The following is a 22313-nucleotide window of genomic DNA, read 5'->3' on the forward strand; positions in this document are numbered from 1 at the left end:
GTCCATCTTGCCCAGCAGTCCGCTCCCGCGGCGGCCAAAAACAGGTCAAGGCCTGTCTGAATCATCAGAAGGGGCTCCCTTGCCACCTTGGTTTCCCATTTAAGTTCTGCCCTCCTATCGAAGTCCTAGCCCTCTGGTCTTGCACATGTATGACCAGGTTGGTTTACTCAGTACCCCACGATCCCTCTATCCCTCAGGAATCCATCCAATCCCTGCTTGAATCCCTGTACCGTACTCTGCCTGATCACTTCCTCCGGTAGCGCATTCCAAGTGTCCACGACCCTTTGGGTGAAAAAAAAACTTCCTTGCATTTGTTTTGAACCTGTCTCCCTTCAGTTTCTCAGAATGCCCCCTCGTATTTGCTGTCCCCTTCAGTCTGAAGAATCTGTCCCTATCCACCCTCTCTATGCCCCTCATGATCTTGAAGGTCTCTATCATATCTCCCCTGAGTCTCCTTTTCTCCAGAGAGAAGAGCCCCAGCCTATCCAGCCTCTCGGCGTATGAGCAGTGTTCCAGCCCTTTTACCATTTTCGTTGCTCTCCTTTGGACTCTCTCAAGTACCGCCATGTCCTTCTTGAGGTGCGGCGACCAATACTGAACGCAGTATTCCAGATGCGGACGCACCATCGCTCGATACAATGGCATGATGACTTCCCGTGTTCTGGTTGTTATGCCCTTCTTTATGATGCCCAGCATCCTGTTGGCTTTTTTCGAGGCTGCTGCGCACTGTGCAGATGGCTTCAGTGATGCATCCACCAGCACACCCAAGTCTCTCTCGAGTCTGCTGTCTCCCAACAATACCCCCCCCAATTTGTAGTTGAACAACGGGTTCTTTTTCCCTATATGCATGACCTTGCATTTGTCCACGTTGAAGCGCATTTGCCATTTGTTTGCCCAGTCTTCCAGCTTGTCCAGGTCCCTTTGTAGGTCCTCACACTCCTCCCTGGTCCTAACTCTGCCGCACAGTTTGGTATCGTCTGCGAATTTTATAACCTCACACTTTGCCTCCTTTTCCAGGTCATTGATGAATATGTTAAAGAGTAAAGGCCCCAGCACTGATCCCTGTGGCACACCGCTTGTGACTCCCCGCCAGTCAGAATATTGGCCCTTTACTCCAACCCTCTGCAGTCTACCCGACAGCCAGTGCTTGATCCATCTGTGCACATCCCCTCCCACCCCGTGGCTCCACAGTTTCTTAAGTAGCCTTTCATGTGGCACCTTGTCGAAAGCCTTTTGAAAGTCGAGGTAAATGATGTCTATGGGCTCCCCATTGTCCATCCGACTGCTTATTCCCTCAAAGAAGTACAGAAGGTTCGTTAGGCACGACCTTCCCTTACAGAATCCGTGCTGGCTTGTTCTCAGTAGGCCATTCCTCTCGATGTGCTCGCAAATGCCGTCCTTGATCATAGCTTCCACCATCTTCCCTATTATTGAAGTCAGGCTCACCGGCCTGTAGTTCCCGGGGTCACCCCTCGATCCCTTCTTGAAGATCGGTGTGACATTTGCCAATTTCCAGTCCTCTGGCACCTCACCAGTTTTCAAGGATAGGTTGCAAACATGTTGGATTGTGCCCGCTATTTCCTGTCTTAGTTCTTTCAGCACCCTTGGGTGGATCCCGTCCGGGCCCGGTGATTTGCCGCATTTTAACCTGTCTATCTGTTTGAGAACATCCTCCCTACTTACCTCTATGTACTCTAATTTTTCAGCCTGTTCCCCACTCATGAGCTCCTCTGAGTCCGGTATATTAGATGTGTCTTCGCTCGTGAAAACTCATAATTTTGCCCTACTTACAGCCAGTAGACCATTAAATAGAGTCTCAGGCAGCAAAAAGGCACAGAGTGGCGCCAACGAATGGAGGAGACCCTCTATCAGATTCCACTTCATCCCTGGCTCTGCCACACGCTATGAAGGAGGGAGCACTGGCAGATTTGCAGTAGAGGAAGCGCTAGCTGGGGAAGTAGATGATCCCACTGCACTTCGTCTATTCCAGAAGAAAGAGCTGTCATCTTTCATTTCTAAGGCACTGTAAGCTCTAAATATCTCTCAGGTTGCTCTGCAGGTAGCAGGGTCGGATAACCCGCTTATGGCGGGCATGAGAAAACCACTTAAAACATTTCCAGTTCATGAAGCAATACAGGAACTTATTTCGGCCCAATGGGACACGCCAGAGGCAGGTCTCAAAGTGGCTAAAGCCATACGCCAGTTGTGCCCATTGGCACAGGAGGAGTTAGACAAGTTTAAGCTCCCGAGGGTGGACACCTTAGTGGCCGCAGTTACTACAAAGACGACACTACCGGTTGAGGGAGATGTAGCGCTGAAAGACTTTCAGGATAGAAAGATTAAATATTCTCTTAAGCTTTCTTTTGAAGTTTCGGCACTTGCATTGCAAGTAGCGGTCTACAGTTCTTAGGCTGCATGCGCATGTCTACAATGGGAATAAAAAATGGTGGATAAATGGGGGAGACGGAACTTTCTGTTCCATCTGAATTTGCAGATATGGAAACAGGACTAGCTTATCTAGTGAACGCCTTATATTGTTTGCGCTTCTGCAAAACAAATCCCTCGGTAGTTTCTCGCAGATCTTTGTGGCTTTGGAATTGGGCGGCGGATGCGGCTTCCAAACTTCGCCTAGTACGCCTTCCTTTTAAGGGTCATCTTTTCTTTGGTGAAGAGTTGGACAAGTTGGTAAAAGATTTAGGGGATTCCAAAATGCAGAGGTTGCCAGAAGATAAACCTAAGACACCTTTGAAGGCGATGTCTACCAGACCTCGCTTCCAAGATGATAGGAAATACAGACCCAGGAAGCAGTCATTTACGCCAGCTTACGGTTCTTCCTATAATTCTAGGTCCAGATTTTCACAAAAGAATTCCTTTTGTCCTACAAAACACCCAACTGCTCAACCAGCCTTACATAATTCCCAATGACGGGGTAGCGGCGCACTCCATCGTGGCTATAGGGGATCGATTGTCTTCCTTTCTGGCGGAATTGGCCAGGGTAATGTCTGATCAATGGGTATTGGATATTATTTGAGAAGGTTACAAATTAGAATTTTCCTCTCCCATCGCAGATTCTTTCTTGGTATCCCCGTGCACAGGGGCGACCAAGAGAGAATCAGTGCAGCTCACCCTTCAAGTTCTTCTGGATCTCGGGGCTGTAGTTCCAGTTCCTCCGGAGCAAAGGGGTCAGGGAAGATATTCCATTTATTTCATAGTGCCCAAGAAGGGGGGTTGTGTCAGACCAGTACTGGATCTCAAGCGGATCAACCAGTTTCTCAATGTCAGACATTTCTGTATGGAAACTGTGCAATCAATCAGTCCATTGCAATGGTTCAACCGGGCGAGTTTCATACGGCACTTGATCTCAAAAAAGTGTACTTGCATATTCCCATATGGTTCCCAAATCAGAAGTATCTTCGCTTTGCCGTCCTCGGACAGCATTGTCAGTTTTGAGCAATGCCGTTTGGCCTAGCCATGGCTCCACGGACATTTTCAAAGGTGATCGTAGTAGTGGTGGCATTTCTTTGCAAAGAGGGGATTTGAGTACATCCTTACTTGGACAAATGGTTGATCCGAGCATCTTCCAGACAGGAAAGTTTATCAGTAACCCAAAGGGTGATCTCCCTTCAATCTTTAGGGTGGGTCATCAACTTTCCAAAGAGCTTTCTTACCCTATCTCAATCATTGGAGCATCTGGGGGTGAAATTTGACATGATGGTGGGGAAGGTGTTTCTACCCAAAGACCAGGGAGAGAAGCTGCAGTCTCAAGTTCACCTACTTCTCCAGTCACCCAGACTGAGAGTGTGGGATTATGTACAAGTTCTAGGATCAATGGTGGCGGCTCTGGAAGCGGTGCCCTGGGCTCGCTTTCATATGAGACCACTGCAGCAGTCACTTCTCTCCCGATGGTCCCCGGTGTCTCAGGATTACAAACGTTGTCTACTGTGGACTCCTCAAGCATCGCTAAGCATGAATTGGTGGCTCAGCGACATCTATCTGTTCAAAGGAATGCCTCTTGCAACACCAGACTGGATCACAGTTATCACGGATGCCAGTCTGATGGGATGGGGGGCTCAGTGCCTTCAGTCATCAGTGCAGGGAGTCTGGTCTCCAGATGAGGCTCAATGGTCGATCAATCTTCTAGAGTTGAGAGCGATCAGACTAACGCTTCAGGCATTATAACCCAAGATTCAGGACCGACGGACAAGGATCTTTTTGGACAGTGTCACGGCAGTGGCATATATCAACAGGAAGGGAGGTACATGAAGTCCTCGGTTAGCCAGCGAGGTAATGGTTATGCTTCAATTGGCAGAAATTCATCTTCCTCTTCTCTCGGCGGCACACATTGTGGGATAAGTAAATGTTCACGCAGACTTCCTCAGCAGAAATCTTCTAGATCCCGGAGAATGTGAACTCTCCTCGCAGATGTTCGACTTAATCCAAGTTTCAAGTTTTATTTTGGTTTGATGAATCGCTTATTTAATTTACTAAGTGAAATACAACTTTAATAAAAAGTATAGGTATGCGATTAAATATACCATTTAATTTTTAAAATAATAGGTTAGACTGACGGACTTACAGACTAATAGAAACATAAGGTAAGAAAGGGCAGAACTACAATTCAATCTTTTAGAAAAAAGAAGAGAACATGAATGGAAAGAACATCAGGGAGGGGAGAGTGAAAACTGAGGAAAAGCTAAAATAAACTTTGAACATAATTAAAGATTGAAAGCATCTTTAAAAAGAAAACTCTAAGTTACTTTTAAAATGACTCAAATCATTTTCCTCTCTTATATGTTGAGGCAAGGTATTCCATAGTTGCAGAGCCATTACTGAGAATATATCATGTCGACGAGTTCCAATAACTTTCAAGGAAGGGACTGCTATAAGTTTTTGATTAGTGGACCGAAGGGAACACGACATATTGTGAGGGATAAGTAATTTATTAATGAATTGAGGTTCATTAGTAGACAAAGTTTTAAATACTAAAAGTAAGATTTTAAAAGTAATGCCAGTGGGATTTGATCAAAAAGGGAGTGACATGATCATATAGTTCAGAGATGGGGTATCCCGGAGTTAGATCTCATGGCCTCGTCTCAAAATGCGAAGCTTCCTTTGTCTTTCAGCAGGCGCAGAGAGCGGGAGTCAGAGGGGGTAAATGCATTGGCTCTTCCTTGACCTTCAGGTTGTCTCCTTTATGTGTTTCCCCCTTGGCCTATGATCAGCCGGTGTTGCATCCCATAGCTCGCTTTCAGGGCATGGTGATCCTAGTAGCTGCGGATGGGCCGCACCAACCGTGCTATGCAGATCTCATGGGTCTTTCGACAGGCAAAATGTTGAGATTTCCACTTCCAGTGACTCAGGATTTACTCACCCAGGGTCCAATCAACATGGAAAATCTGTCCAACTTTGGATTTACGGCCTCGGCCTAGCTCTTGATAGATCGCGATTCAGACAAGGGATATTCCGAGTAAGTTATTTCGACTCTTCGTCAAGCAAAGAAGAGATCTATGTCTGCGTCGTATGCTAGAGTCTGGAGAGTTTTCAAGTCCTGGTGTGCTGCTCAGGGTATTTCCCCCTTTTAGGCTTCTCTATTTCACATTCTTTCTTTTATACTGGAGGGCGTAGCCAAAGGGGTCGGCGTACAATTCTCTTAAAGTTCAAGTGGCGGCATTTGCTTGTTACAGAGATCGCGTGGCTCGCTCTTCCCTTGCTTCTCAACCTGATTTAGTTCAAGTTTCTCAAAGGTGTACAACATATTCGTCCACATTTTAAGAAACTGTCCAGAGTGGAGTCTTAAGGTAGTGAGTTACAAAAGGCCCCATTTGAACCTTTAGCCAATGCGACTCTAAAGGATGTGATGTTGAAAGCAGTATTTCTTGTGGCAATGGCTTCAGTCCGGCGGGTTTCAGAGTTGCAGAGATCCTTTTTTGCGAATTTAGTATCAGGGGTGTCAGTTCGGACCGTACCATCATTTCTTCTAAAGGTGATATAAACTTTTCATGTCAACCAGTCTCTCTTCCTTCCTGCTTTCTGAGAAGAGGATTGGGGAGAGCACTTCTCTTCATTACATTTACTGGATGACACAACAAAGGTATGGCAGCATCTAAAGCTTCCCTCGCTTGATAGGTCTAAGAGACTATTATTTCCACATATTTGATAGCAGGGAAGTGGTTGCCGGAAGAACTTTATGTTCATTCAACCAGAGCGATGGCTACTTCCTGGGCTGAGTCCAGAGGTTTTTCCTTGGAGGAGATTTATCAAGCGGCTACTTGAGGATTGCTTTGCTACATCCCACTGGTTTCTGGATTCATCTGCTGCTGTTGCTAAGGAAGGAAAAATTATGTCCTTACTTGTTAATTTTCTTTCCTTTAGATGCAGCAGATGAATCCAGAGCCCCACCCTTTCTGGATATTGTCTGTCTGTTTATATTATACAAGTTTCAGAAGTTTTGTTATTGTTGGTAGTTGTATTCTGTATTATTACCTTGGACATTTGTTATTGGAAATACATTTTTTACATGCTCAACATATTGATAGTTCCGGATGCTTGGGCAAGGAGCCATACTGAGGATACAGGTCATGTGCCAGCCAATAGGACCATCTGTTAATCAGTTTCTCTATCTCTACCTGCTGGTAGATGTGTGCTATCCCACTGGTCTCTGGATTCATCTGCTGCGCCTAAAGGAAAGAAAATTAACAGGTAAGGACATAATTTTTCCTTGTAGTCTAAATCAGTTTATCACAGGCAAAGCTTAGAGCATGGTGTTTTGGTCTTGCTTATCAGAACAACACACAGAGCAAGCACAGATAGAAGAAGGATGAGTGGAATAACTTACTTGTGGTCTTACCCTTGAGTAGCTGAAGACATTTTTTTAAAATGAGAAAGCAAAATAACTTTACTATACACCTGAAAGAAATAGAATGTAACTTTTATAAATGTTTTCTTACATATCAGAGATCGTCTACTGTAGTTATTGAAAAACTAAGTATTCAGTCCATTCATTGTACTGTTACTAACTTATCAATCATACTTGGTAGGTGAAAGATAGACAGTTCTTAGATGGCCTGTGGCCTTTATATTGTGTAATCCTAACAATCAGTCCTGTGATCAAAGCAAGACTTATTTTTTGTCATTGCTGTTTTGGCATCCCAATTCTTGGGAGTAGGGTCTGTGCTTTTTCACAGCTGTGCAGCTGGGGAGGTTCTCAGGAGCAGCCAGGGGGCCTTGAGCAGAAGAGAAATGTGGGCTGCCTCAGTAGTTATTTTGAGAGAGGACCAAACAGACTTTCGAAAGAATAGTTCTCCTGGCTGGCAAAGGACTGCTTAGCCAACAAAGGTATGGCTCTGGATTCATCTGCTGCATCTAACAGGTAAGGACATAATTTTTCCTTCCTTAGCAACAGCAGCAGCTGAATCCAGAGACCAGTGGGATGTAGCAAGGCAATCCTCAATCTGGGTGGGAAGCAAATGCCGCCTCCACAATGACCGAAGCACCAAAAGCATGCGCTGCCACATCCAAGGGGTAACGCTAGAGAAAGTATTTCTAGAGGACCAAGTAGCCGCTTGACAAATCTCCAAGGAAAAACCTCTGGACTCAGCCTAGGAAGTAGCCATTGCTCTGGTTGAATGAGCATGAAGTTCTTTCGGCAACCACTTCCCTGCTTAGCCAGCTATCCACCAATAGCCGTCCATCTCTCGCTGAATATTTGGATCACCAGCTAGCCCAGTGACATAGTCAGTCACCACCGACATTCATCTGGCCAACTAAGACACGCAGACAAATGGATCCGTCTAAAAAGCAGATCTGTTTTTGGCTGTTTAGACCTTAACTAGCCAGCCAATGAATATCAGTTGGCCAGCTAAGTCTGTGGCTACGAACTTTAAACTGGAAATTGAATGCAGGTGGCTTGATATGGCCCCAACATTGAATTTCCAGGATTGTTGTGCGAGGTAGCCGGGCTGTCTTCCACAGGCTGAATATTGGGGCTACTGTCTTAAGACTTCTTTAATAATTTCTGTCGATAATGAACTTGGACTACAAAATTAAAAAAAAAATTAGTTTGTCACAGTCTAAAAATAATCTCTTTAGTTCTTTAATGGAATAAATCAGCTCTGTTGACCTTTAGCTTAAAATTCCAACAGACAGAGCAATACTGAGTCTGCAAAGCACAGTCACACAGACTCTATATCCGACTTTAAAACCAGTTCCAGCAGAAATAAATGCTTCAGGAGGAACCAAGATGGAATCAGCCAGATATGGTGCGGCTTTGTGTCTTGCTAGTATTATTGATTTTTCTTTAGGTAACTTTACCCTTTTTGATCGTTATAGCTCCAAAGAACAAGGGTTTGCTGAGAAGTTCATGCTCCCCCCACTCTGGGATTGAGAATGGCAGCAGTGCACAATGCAGTGGAGGGGCAGCAATTGGGATGGATGAAGGGAGCCTTGGATGCTCTCTCTTGTACCTCCACTGAAGCTGTTGGCAGTACTGTAGAAATCTTATGAAGGATATGTTCCATCTCAGACATATTTGGGTGACCAGAGGATTTACAGTACCCAGAGGATAAGTAACTAAATCTCTGATAGATGTCCAAGGGAAGGGTTGCATGGTAATCAAGTCCTCCATTATTAACTTTGGATTCTGTTTGGAAGGCTTTAATCCATGGCTAGTAAGTTGGAGATCCAGACAAATCATCAAGAGAACAAGTTTAACTCCCTTGCCTAAAAGGTACTACTACACTATTGCTGCTTATTTCTATAACACCATTACACATATTCAGTACTATACAAAAACACATAAAAGGCCGTCCTTGCTCAGTAGAGCTTACAGATTATTTAAGACAGACAAAACAGAACGAATAATGGAATATGGCATCCCATAAAGCATGGGTTTTGAACAGGGAAATAAGGGGTTAAGAGCTGCCTCTTAAAGGTAGACTTATAGCCTGGAAGGAGCAAGATATCTGGGTCATAGCAAGCTGCTCTGTATACAACCAGTATAGCTGCAGAGGGCACAAGGGGATTGCCAGAATCATAGCCTGTCCATTGCATATTTCTGGCTCAGGATTCTCTTGCATAACATACCAACTTGGAAAGTCTGTTTCGAGCGTACGGCATAGAAAGATGAAGGAACAGAGTAGAATTGGCTGTGGAGAAAGGTACAGATAAATGACTTACAGTTAGATGCACTAAAGTCAGTGATGGTCGCTAAACCTGTTTTCACAGCAAAAGCTTTTTACCTCTGTTATGCTATGTCTATACCAGTGGTCTCAAACCCGCGGCCCGCCAAGTACTATTTTGAGGCCCTCAGTATGTTTATCATAATCACAAAAGTAAAATAAAACAGCTATAAATCACATTATTACATTATTATTAAGACATCCAAAAGGAGAGATTTATAAATTACAAAGAGTTTTACCTTATGTAAAATTTTCATTTCCTTAATAAGACATTAACTATTTTTGCCGAGGCTCTCCAAGAATTTATAAATCCAAAATGTGGTCCTCCAAAGGGTTTAAGTTTGAGACCACTGGTCTATACTGTAAATGCTGCAATTTAAATCACCCTATGTCCGCCAAGTCTGTATTTTCCACTAAAGTTTGTCCTGTTTATACTGTGAATGTACTCTTATAACCCAGTCTGGGCTCCTTTGGAAGGACGGGCTAAATGAATGAATAAATAAATCGCTTTTACTGACCCATTTCACAAAACGACCCACTGTGTATTTTTCCTCTCGATCGCCCATTTTCCAATCTGGCCATGCAAATTAGCTAAAACCCATGCAAAGTAGCCAAGTGATTGATGCACTAACATCGCTTGGATATTCGCTAAAACCAGTTTTTTTATAAATTGGAAAAACCAACAGGTCTGCCTGGGGTTTTTTTGTTTTGTTTTTTTTCCAATGGCACAGAAATTTTGTATGTGTTACACATGTAAAATATCTGTCCCATTAAAAAAAGAAAAAGGCCCCCCACCACCGATGATGACCCTCCCCTAAGACATGTGATAAACGCGGCACGAGAGAAAATGCAGGAGGGATGCCCACTCCCTCATGCCACACAGAACACCTCTTCCCCCCGAACCCTAAAAATGGCAGGAGGGATGTCTACTCCCTCCTACCATTGGATGCCTCCATAAGGCCCCAGAGCCTCCCCCGTACCTTTTTTAAAAAGTTGGAAGCAGGAAGCCTGCTCTGAGGCTCCTGCTTCAGTCCCACCAGTCCTAAATGATGGGCTTTCCGCTCCCCGGTGCATCATGTGATGCATGGGGAGGGGCCAAAGGCCTTGATTGGACAAGCCCCTTGGGAGGGGCCTTAGGCATCTTTAACCAGTCGGGGCTTTAGGTTCCTTCCTCAGTATACTGGATACAGAGTGAGGTACCTAAGGCCTGATTGGTTCAGATGCTTAAGGCCCCTCCGAAGGAGTGGGGCATAGGCGTCTGAGCCAATCAAGGCCTTTGGCCCCTCCCCTTGTATCACATGATACACCGGGGAGGGGAAGGCCTGTCATTTAGGACTGGCAGGCCTGAGGTGGAGCCTCAGAGCGGGCTTCCTGCTTCTGACTTTTTAAAAAGGTACTGGGGAGGTTTGGGAGGGAGGACATCTGGTGGCAGGAGGAAGTGGACATCCCTCCTGCCATTTTTTTTTTCATTCGGGGGGCAGTGGCTCAGGGGTTCCTGGTGCGGGGGGGGGAGCATCCCTCCTGCCTAATTTTGGGGAAGGGGGAGTTCAGTGGCGCGGGGGGGGGGCATGGTGCAGGGGTGTTCTGTGTGCAATTAAAAAAAAAAAAAGAAGCCTTAACAGCAGTAAGGGGAGGCTGCTTCCCCTGTCACTGCCATTAGGGCTCTGCTCATGGTTCAATTGCTCACTGAGCGATTGATCTGTTGGGTTTGCATGCAAATGATTTGCATGCAAATTTGATAGTGCATTGATTGCTCCTGGAGAATCGGCCAGAGAATTGGCCAACAGCAAACCAGTTGGTATCTTTAGTGCATCCAGATCTTACCTGATGTATGGAATTCACAGGGAAGGATTTAGGGAGGAGTCGGTAAGATATGTTTGAACTGTATACAGAAATGAATGGGAAGGGTGTAGGGAGAGCTAAGGGAAGGAATCAGTAAGATATGTTTGAACTGTATACAGAAATGAATGGGAAGGGTGTAGGGAGAGCTAAGGGAAGGAATCGGTAAGAGATGTTTGAACTGTATACACAAACAGATGGGGAGCTAATGAAGTGAAGAGACTTGAGGAGAGGATTATATGAATGTAGTGACAGTGGTGAAAGATAAGTCATGATTTTGAACATATTTAAGGAGAGAAACTTGGTGGGAGACCTGTGTAGATCAGTTGCTGTAATCTAAACAGACAGTGATGAGAATGTGGATAAAGGTTTTGGTAGTGTGTGTGGAAAAGGAGCAAACTTTGGTGGTGATAGAGAGAAAAGGCTGGAAGAGCGTAATCAGTGGGGTGCTGCAGGGCTCAGTGCTTGGACCCGTGCTCTTCAACATCTTTATAAATGATCTGGACATTGGTACGACGAGTGAGGTGATTAAATTTGCGGAAGATACAAAGTTATTCAGAGTAGTGAAGACGCAGGGGGATTGCGAAGATCTGCAACGTGACATAATCAGGCTCGAGGAATGGGCATCAACATGGCAGATGAGGTTCATCGTGGATAAGTGTAAAGTGATGCATGTAGGTAACAAAAATCTCATTCACGAATACAGGATGTCCGGGGCAGTACTTGGAGAGATCTCCTAGGAAATTCTGGGACAAGTCGATGAAGCCATCCGCGCAATGTGCGGCTGTGGCGAAAACGGTGAACAGAATGCTAGGAATTATAAAGAAGGGGATCACGAACAGATTGGAGAAGGCTATCATGCTGCTGTACGGGGCCATGGTGCGCCCTCAACTGGAGTACTACGTCCAGTACTGGTCACCGTACTTGAAGAAGGACACGGTACTACTCGAAAGGGTCCAGAGAACAGCGACTAAGATGGGTAAGAGGCTGGAGGAGTTGCCGTACAGTGAAAGATTAGAGAAACTGGGCCTCTTCTTCCCTCGAACAGAGGAGATTGAGAGGGGACATGATCGAAACATTCAAGGTACTGAAGGGAATAGACTTAGTAGTTAAGGGCAGGTTGTTCACCCTCTCCAAGGTAGGGAGAATGAGAGGGCACCCTCTAAAATTGAAATGGGATAGATTCCATACGAACATAAGGAAGTTCTTCTTCACCCAGAGAGTGGTAGAAAATTGGAACGCTCTTCCGGAGTCTGTCATAGGGGAAAACACCCTCCAGGGATTCAAGACAAAGTTAGACAAGTTTCTGCTGAACCAGAATGTACGCAGGTAGGGCTAGTGTCAGTTAAGGCGCTGTTCTTTGACCAGAGGGCCGCCATATGAGAGGACTTCTGGACACGATGGACCATGGGTCTGACCCAGCAGTGGCAATTCTTATGTTCTTACATTATGTATAGAAAAAGAGGAAATAGCGTGAGCTGAGAAGACGGGGATAATTAAGTGCTATCCACAGTAGTGGAGAATGGGAGAAGAGGAGAGGTAGGTTTAGAGGTAAAGATGATAAGCTCAGTCTTGGCCATTCTCAATTTCATATGATGGAAAATCTAGGCAACATCAGGCAAGCAAATTGAGATTTCTCTGTCATCAGCAGACGAATACAGATGCATGTGTTAAGTTCATCTATCAGTAGGCTGTAAGTAATCATCTTGAATGGCATGCTTCTTACTTCTCCAATATATTCTGTCTCCAGCAGGCGGATAGATGGTTTTATCCATTCTCCTGAATTCATTTAAAAGGCAAGCTGCCATTGTAATGTTCTACCTTGGTTGTAGCCTGGGGAGTTTAGGCTTCTTGGGTGCCATGGGGATATACTTGGGGGAGTCATGTCAATACCCTTTCCCCTCCTTGCTATTTCTACCCCCATCAGCCTATCAGGCTCCCTCCTCACAAAAAAAAGAGAAGACAATGACAAAATACAGAAAACTGTAAACCAAATTACCTGATTTCAGTCTTAAAGGCAGACTGGCATGGACAGGTTTCTGAGATCCTTTTCCTTGCCCTGTTTATACCCTATGCTTTGAAGAGTGGGATTTTTTGTCAGTTTGGAGTTTTTCTGGTTGGTCTCACTCACCATCTTCAGTGTGGTATTATCTTGGGACACACAACTCTCTCTGAATTAGATTCCTGATACTGGCTCAACAGCCTTCTACTAGCCCTAGGACCCATCACTGCCCTCTAATTGGGCCCAGAGTGCCTCTTGTGCATACATGCACTGGTGTGTTCACTTCAATGTTCCATAGTTTAGCACTGTATCCGCCCCTGCCATCAGTAGCACTTTTGTAACCTTGGAGACCCAAACCCAATTGATAATTTTTTATTTCATCTTCTTGCAAACGTTTCTCAAAATGTCAGTGGTCTTACCCAAGCTATGTTCATTGTCTCTAACATTTTGGAAGGGTATCCAGTGGTTTTGTCAAAGACTTTAAACTTCTTACACATGGCAGATCCTACTAAAATTAAGTCCAAATACAACGGAAATTTGATGAGGCTATAGCATTTGAGCCACCAGAGTTGCTGACATCTGTTTAAACTGAGTTAGTGTAAGACATGGTTTCTTAACTTTTTTTTTGGTTCCTGCACTCCTTTCCTAATCCATCAGGCTCATAATCAAAAATCAGATGTCCAAAAAGCATCTTAAATCAGCATTGGACGTCCTAATTACCAGGACATCCAAGTGCTGATAATAATTCAGCCATGCTTCAAGGTTGTTGGCACAAGATTTATAACACACGTGAGGTGCCCAAACCTTGTCTTGATCTCCAGTTTTGCAGCCAAAATAGAGTTCATAGGCTTTCCCTATGAGTAGAGTCATATTTCTCTTATGAGACTTAACTGTATACTACCCACAGTGGTAACAGAAGACGTCAGGGTGGTTCGCACACTTTCTTGTCATTATACTATACATTATACTAACAAAACAACAAAAATGTTTCAAAAGCAACAACTTGCTAACTAAGAAGCAATCAACAATTTGATCTCAACTGATACAAAATCAACAATTTGATCTCAACTGTGCTGATGAAGCTTGAAAATTGCTGATGATGCAATACAGCGCATTGCTGCTGATGCAATAGGCCTACAGAGCACTGCATATTCCAGAAGTAGGGAATTACAGGCCGGTAAGTCTGACTTCTGTGGTAAGCAAATTAATGGAAACACTTTTAAAATAGAGAATGGTCAAGTTTCTGGAATCCTGTGGATTCCAGAACTGGAGGCAGCATGGATTCACTAGAGGTAGGTCTTATCAGACAAATCTAATCAATTTTTTTGACTGGGTGACCAGAGAATTGGATAGAGGATGTGCGCTAGATGTGGTGTATTTAGATTTTAGCAAAGCCTTTGACAGTGTTCCACACAGACGTCTAATAAATAAACTGAGTGCCCTTGGGATGGGTCCCAAGGTGACGGGCTGGGTCAAAAACTGGTTGAGTTGAAGGCGACAGAGAGTAGTGATCAATGGAGATAGCTCTGAGAAAAGAGATGTTACCAGTGGTGTGCCTCAAGGTTCTGTTCTTGGGCCTGTTCTTTTTTTATAACATTTTTATAAATGATATTGCTTAAGGGTTGTCGGGTAAGATTTGCCTCTTTGCAGATGATACAAAAATCTGCAATAGAATAGACACGCCGGATGGAGTAAATAACATGAAGAAAGACCTGGCAAAGCTTGAAGAATGGTTTGACATTTGGCAGCTAAAATTTAATGCTAAGAAATGCAATGTCATGCATTTGGGCTGCAAAAACCTGAGGGAACGGTACAGATTAGGGAGTGAAGAGCTTATGTGCACGACAGAAGAGCGGGACATGGGTGTGATTTTATGTGATGATCTTAAGGTGACCAAACAGGTTGAAAAGGGGACGGCGAAAGTTGAAAGAATGCTAGGTTGCATAGGAGGTATGGCTAATAGGAAAAAGGAGATATTGATGCCCCTGTATAAGGCTTTGGTGAGACCTCTTTTAGAATATTGTGTACAATTCTGGAGGCCGCACTTTCAAAAAAAATATAAAAAGGATGGAGTCGGTCCAGAGGAAGGCTACTGAAATTGTATGTGGTCTTCATCATAAGGCATATGGGGACCGACTTAAAGATCTCAATCTGTATACTTTGGAGGAAAGGCGGGAGAGGGGAGATATGATAGAGACGTTTAAATACCTACGTAATGTAAATGCGCATGAGTCGATTCTCTAATTTGAAAGGAAACTCTGCAATGAGAGGGCATAGGACAAAGTTAAGAGGTGATAGGCTCCAGAGTAATCTAAGGAAATACTTTTTTACAGAAAGGTTGGTGGATGCATAGAACAGTCTCCGAGAAGAGGTGGTGGAGACGGAGACTGTATTTGAATTCAAAAGGGCCTGGGATAGGCTTGTGGGATCTCTTGGAGAGAGAAAGAGATAATGGTTACTGTGAATGGGCAGATTAGATGGGCCATTTGGCCTTTATCTGCTATTATGTTTCTATGCTGGCCCTACCCACATCCAAATGATCAGGTTTAGGACATTTTCAACCTAGATGTTTTTCTGATTGAAATAGGGTGTAAAGTTAGACATTCTAGCGGCCTAGACATCCCAGTAGTCAAAACGTCTAAGTAGATAATTTAAAAAAAAATATATATATATATATATAATTTGGACATCCAGCAGTTTGCCATTCTAAAATGGACATTTTTGTACCTCCAGGTTTGAATGTTCAGTTGGCAACGTCCAAGTTGGATTTAGATGGATTTTTTTATTTTTTAAATGTCCATATGTCCACTAGTGACTTCTGACAGCTACATATATTGCTGTTAGCCCCTAATAGTTCTAACTGCTAACATGTCACTAAAATTACCGTAGTATTACTACTACTACTGCTGCTGCTGCTACTACTACTACTACTACATAAAAAGGGTGGAGGAATAGCGCTGTACGTAAAAGACTCCATACCCTCAACCAGGATGGAAACAACAGTACAGGCGGATGGCTTGGAATCACTATGGGTTAAGCTACAGGGAGGAACTGGGGCAGACATTAAAATGGGTCTGTACTACCGCCCACCAGGACAACCTGAAGAAATCGACCAGGACCTGGAGGCAGAACTGAGGCAGGTATGCAGAAGCGGAAAGGTGATGGTGATGGGGGACTTCAACTATCCAGGGATAGACTGGAGTATTGGGCACTCAAACTGCGCAAGGGAGACCAAATTCCTAGAGGTCATGAGGGACTGCTTCATGGAGCAACTGGTCAAGGAACCAACACGGGGTGACGCCACTCTTGACCTAATCTTCAACGGACTAGAGGGGCCAGCAAAGGAGGTGACAGTATTAGCCCCGCTAGGTAACAGTGATCACAACACGATCCAGTGCAGGCTAGAAATTGGATCATCAAAGGGGAAAAGAACCACAACGACAGCACTCAACTTCAAAAAAGGAAATTATGATGCCATGAGGGAAATGGTGGGAAAAAAACTCAAAGGTAACATAGGGAAGATGGATTCCGTAGAAAAAGCCTGGACCTTACTCAAGGGAACTGTGCACGAAGCGCAAAACCTGTGCATCCCCAAGTTCAGGAAAGGGTGCAAAAAAAATAGAACAAAAAACCCAGTGTGGATAACAAATGCAGTGAAGAAGGCGATAAGCGACAAGAAAGCATCGTTCAGAAAATGGAAAAAAGACAAAACAGAGGAGAACCAAAAAGTGCACAAAGAACACCAGAAGGAGTGTCACCGAGCGGTTAGAAAAGCAAAAAGAGAATATGAAGAGAGACTGGCAGAGGAAGCAACAAACTTCAAGTCGTTCTTCAGATACGTCAAGGGGAAGCAACCGGCAAGAGAAGAAGTGGGACCATTGGATGATGGAGACAGGAAGGGAGTGGTAAAGGAAGAGAAAGAAATAGCTGACAGGTTAAATGAGTTCTTCACGTCAGTTTTCACGAGGGAAGATATAACCAACATCCCAGAACCTGAAGAGAGCGTAAAAGGAGACCAAGATGTAAAACTGGTCAATTTAGAGGTAAGCCAAGAAGATGTACTCAAGCAGATAGACAGACTAAAGAGTGACAAATCTCCAGGTCCGGACGGCATTCACCCAAGGGTACTCAAGGAACTAAAAAACGAAATAGCGGAGCCACTTCGACAAATATACAGCCTATCCTTAAAAACCGGAGAGATCCCGAAGGACTGGAAAATAGCAAATGTCACGCCCATCTTCAAGAAGGGCTCAAGGGGAGACCCAGGAAACTACAGGCCAGTGAGCCTGACCTCAGTCCCAGGAAAGATGATGGAGGCACTGATTAAGGACAGCATCTGTGAACACATCGAAAACAATGAGCAGCTAAAACCGAGTCAGCATGGCTTCTGCAAGGGTAGGTCATGCCTCACAAACTTATTGCACTTCTTCGAGGGGGTAAACAGCCAGGTGGATAAAGGGGAATCTATAGACATCATTTACCTTGACTTCCAAAAAGCCTTCGACAAGGTACCACACGAAAGGCTGCTTAAGAAGATATGGAACCACGGGGTACAAGGGGTGATCCACCGATGGATCAAAAACTGGCTGGCGAACAGGGAACAGAGGGTTGGCGTAAAGGGCCATTACTCAGACTGGAAAGGGGTCATGAGCGGAGTTCCGCAGGGGTCGGTGCTGGGACCGCTCCTGTTCAATATCTACATAAACGACCTAGAGGCGGGAACCAAGTGTGAGGTTATTAAATTTGCAGATGACACCAAACTATACAGCAGGGCTCAAACCAGGGGAGACTGCGAAAATCTCCAAAAGGATCTAACGCAGCTGGAAAAGTGGGCCGAAAAATGGCAAATGAGCTTCAACATAGGGAAATGCAAGGTCATGCACGTGGGGAAAAAGAACCCGATGTTCACATACAGAATGGGGGGAACACCGCTAGGGGTCAGTAACCTGGAGAGAGACCTGGGAGTGATGGTAGACGCAACACTGAAGGCATCAGCGCAGTGCGCTACAGCCTCAAAGAAAGCTAACAGAATGTTGGGTATCATTAAGAAGGGTATTACGACCAGGACGAAGGAAGTCATCATGCCGCTGTATCGTGCAATGGTGCGGCCGCATCTGGAGTACTGTGTCCAGTACTGGTCGCCGTACCTCAAGAAGGACATGGCAGTACTTGAGGGAGTACAGAGAAGAGCAACTAAACTGATAAAGGGAATGGAAAATCTCCCATATACCGACAGGTTGAAGCAGTTGGGACTTTTCTCACTGGAAAAGCGGAGACTTAGAGGAGACATGATAGAAACCTTCAAGATCCTGAAGGGCATAGAAAAAGTAGACAGGGACAGATTTTTCAAATTAAGGACCACCACAAGTACAAGGGGGCACTCGGAGAAATTGAAAGGGGACAGGTTTAGAACAAACGCTAGGAAGTTCTTTTTCACTCAGAGGGTGGTGGATACATGGAACGTGCTTCCAGAGGCTGTTGTAGACAAGAAAACATTAAATGGTTTCAAAGAAAGTTTGGATAGATTCCTAGAAGAAAAAGGGATTGAAGGGTATAGATAGGTATAGACCACTACTCAGGCAATGGGCCTGATGGGCCGCCGCGGGAGCGGACCGCTGGGCAGGATGGACCTATGGTCTGCCTCAGCGGAGGCAACTTCTTATGTTCTTATGTACTATCAATTATTTCTATAGCGCTACCAGATGGGGCAGCAGAATGAACACACTTGTAGGTCAGCAATAAGATCTTGAACTGTATGTGATGGCAAATAGGGAGCCAGTGAAGTAACTTAAGGAGAGGGGGTGACATGAGTGTAGCGAGGTTGGTAGAAGATGAGTCGCACAGCAGAGTTTTGCACAGATTGCAAGGGGGAGAGGCGACACTGAGAGATACCAGTTAGGCGTAGATTGCAGTAATCTAAGCGTGAGGTTACGGGAGCTTGAACAAGGTAGTGAGCTCAGAGAGGAAGGGGCAAATTTTGGTGATATTGAAGAGATAGAAGCGACAGATCTTAGCAGCTTGTTGGATATACGTAGAAAATGAGAGGTCAGAATCGAAGAAGTATTAACTGCATTCACTCTGTCTAAAAAATTTCACAAAATTGCCTTGGATTGTAAAAAGCTTTCTCTATACCCCTTGGATTGGGGGTGTGGGGAGGGGGGAGGTACAGGCACCACTGGTTTAAGAAACCATGGTGTAAGATATAAGGAGAGGGTAGATTAATAACAGATTGATTAGAATTTTCTGCTTAACCATGTACATGCAAATAGTTTTAAAGCTAACTTACTAAACCAGAAGTATAAAATTCTCTACCTTTTCACTTTAAGGCAGTAATTCTTAACTCTCTCCTTGGGGACCCCCAGCCAGTCAGATTTTCAGGATATTCACAACAAATATCTTATGAATTTTTGTCATTTTGAACTGTGAAATCTCATTAGCACATGCTTGGGAACCACTGCTTTTAAGGCACATAACCAACCTATTTATGTGTGTGCCTTGTAGCAAAGCAGCTTACATTATCTTTTAAAATTAGCTGAGTTTTCAGATAGCTCTGGTACTTTTTCAATAAAATATTTCTACCTTTTATCTTAGGTGTTTGATGCTGGTGAAACTTTTGGGATAATGCAAGTAGAGGAGGTAGAAGATGAGGAGACTGAAAATATGCAAGAGGAAACAAAAAAGCCAAATCCTAGCCAGGAGCCCATTTACAAAGTTATTGTGACCCAAGAAAATGGGCTTCAAGCTTCTAATCCTCAAAGGTATGTGATGGTTCAAGAAACTAATGCCAAAGTCAAGCTGGCACTCATTACCAATATTTTGCCAATCTGAAACACATGATTGAGGAAGATGTTTTAAAACAAATTAACCTTAATATTTTTCCCATAAGCTAACTTAATACAGGCAACCAGACTTTTAGCACTGATTCTGTTGTATGTCACAGTTACCTGGTCTGGTTGGTTGATTCTTCTTGATATTAGGTTCTCCTTATGATCCTCTAAGGCAGACATGTCAAACTCTGGCCCGCGGACCAAATCTGGCCCGCGTTGTGCTCAGAATTGGCCTGCAAGACATTTTAAACTTTATAGTAAATCTGGCCCACCGGCATGAATCGCTGCCGCCGCTGCTGCTCTTCATTCGTGTCCGCCTTCACCTGGTCTCCTCTTCAAAGCAGCCTGCTGAGGATCGCCGGCCAGCTATAGCGAACCTCGCAGGCCGCTCTCCACCTCGGTAGCACGTTCCCTCTGACGTGATCCTGTATGTCAGAGGAGGGGTGGGATCACGTTAGAGGGAACGTGCTACCGAGGTGGAGAGCGTCCAGCGATCCTCAGCAGGCTGCTTTGAAGAGGAGACCAGGTGAAGGCAGACGCGAATGAAGAGCAGCAGCGGTTCGTGCCAATGGGCCAGAAGAGACCAGGAATTCGGGATGGAAGGAAGATAGGAATGGTGGGCCTATTCTGAAGATGAAACCGGGAAGAAGAAGGGGGAGAACATACAGGCCTTCAGGACAGGGACGGGCCCTGGTGTAGAAGTACCTGAAGAGTGAGAAGAAGGGGTCCAGATGTGCATATGCCGGACTGAGTAGAGGGTAGGGTAGGGAAGAAATAAAACAGAGGAGAGGGAGAGAGGGAAGGAACAGAAAGAGAAAGAAGTTGGTCAAAAAGGGATGGTGTGGAGGGGGGATAGAGATATTGGATAGGAGGGTAGTTGGGAAGAGAAACGGAGAGATGGTAGACCCTGGAGTGGTGGGGAAGGAGGGAGAGATGTTTGATGAAAAGGTAGTTGAGAAAAGGACAGATGGTGGATCTGGGGATGGTGGGGTCCATTGCTGCAGCAGCGGATATGGACATGAAATAAAGGAAAGATGCCAGACTTCCAGTGGAGGGAAGGGAAACAGAAGGGGAGGATAGAGATGGAAGATGGATGGTTAGCACGGAGAAAGAAGAAAATGACAAATGGGCAGGAGACCCTGGCAAGTGAGTTATCAGAAGACAACCAGAGCCTGGGACCAACAAAATGTAACCACAAAACAGAAAATAAAATTATTTTTTCTACAATATTTATTTTGTTTACACTACAGAGCTGGTGTGAGGTTGGAGATGTTGTAACCCTATACTTCTACTAAGATTAAGCCTTAGTCACTTAGGGGCCCTTTTATTAAGGTGCGCATTTAGCACGTGCTAAATCGGTTAGCGTACCTTAATTAAATGACCCCTAATTATCTAATTATAATTCGGCCCGCGGCTTAGTCTTTTTTTCAGATTTTGGCACCTTATGTTATTGAGTTTGACACCCCTGCTCTAAGGAGACTATCTTGGCTTACCATTGTAGAGGGAAAAATAAAGAGGAAATCTGTTGAACAAGTATTAACATGTTCAAAACAAAAATTGTTGCATACCTCATAGAATTTAATGCTTATGAAGCATCACAAACAGCACAGTAATGTAAAGTTTTGTGTTTTTTTATTTATTTCTACTAAATAAGTGGGGAAAGCATGTGGGTCATGGTTCACAGAATTCTTTACAATCTCTGTGTGGTGTTAGTAGGGAAAGAAGATGGGGTTTGATAAACCACCTTTCTATGGTTACAATCAAAATTGTTTACATATTATATACAGGTAATGGAAGGTTAAGTAACTTGCTCAGGGAGCTTCAGTAAGAATTGAATCCCATTCCCCGGGTTCTCAGGCCACTTCACTACCCATTAGGCTACTCCTCCACTTGGGTGGGTAGGAATATGCGTATGATAGTTTTGAGCCTTTATCATTTCTTTCCAATAGTCCATTGGATTGGAGATGCAAATTTAAAACCAAGTTATGATTTGCCTAGCAATTAGAGTTCCTGTCTGCAGAATTTGCTGCCATTGCCTCCAACATAAAAAATTATTGGGGATCACCTTCTGGACTGGATGTCTGACTCAGTCTCTCCCTGTAATGTGCAATAAATAACTCAATTATCAACCACTATAAGGTACATATTTGTCACTTCCTTGTATATTAAACTTCCACAGCACTCGTGTCTTCCAAATCATCTACATTGGATATCCCTTTTGCAGTGCACTCGGCGTCTAAATATTCAATGCAAACCGCCACACTAGAAAAGGCTATCGTGGCTGTGCTTCCTCCTGAACAAGTGGATAAATAACCCACCCCCACCCTTTTACAAAAGTACAGAAGAAGATTTTAGCGCCAGCCGCCACATTGAATACTCTGTGCTGCTCTGGCGCTCATTGGAACTCTATTACTGGGTGACAGGTCAAAAGCGCGCACCGACAAAGGCGCGCCAAGACAACTGAGCGCA

At 44.4% G+C, this 22313-nt stretch overlaps 1 protein-coding gene across 3 annotated transcripts in view; it reads left to right on the plus strand.

Moving 5' to 3' along the window:
* TTLL12 (tubulin tyrosine ligase like 12) overlaps nucleotides 1-22313 on the plus strand; it is a 212588-nt gene that overhangs the window by 23734 nt on the left and 166541 nt on the right. For all 3 annotated transcript variants that reach the window (XM_033951183.1, XM_033951184.1, XM_033951185.1), the window contains exon 2: nucleotides 19609-19775. In XM_033951183.1, the coding sequence (XP_033807074.1) occupies nucleotides 19609-19775 (167 nt within the window). The remainder of the gene's footprint in view (nucleotides 1-19608; nucleotides 19776-22313) is intronic.

Source organism: Geotrypetes seraphini, chromosome 7, assembly GCF_902459505.1.
Source record: "Geotrypetes seraphini chromosome 7, aGeoSer1.1, whole genome shotgun sequence".
In the NCBI taxonomy this organism is placed as follows: domain Eukaryota; kingdom Metazoa; phylum Chordata; class Amphibia; order Gymnophiona; family Dermophiidae; genus Geotrypetes; species Geotrypetes seraphini.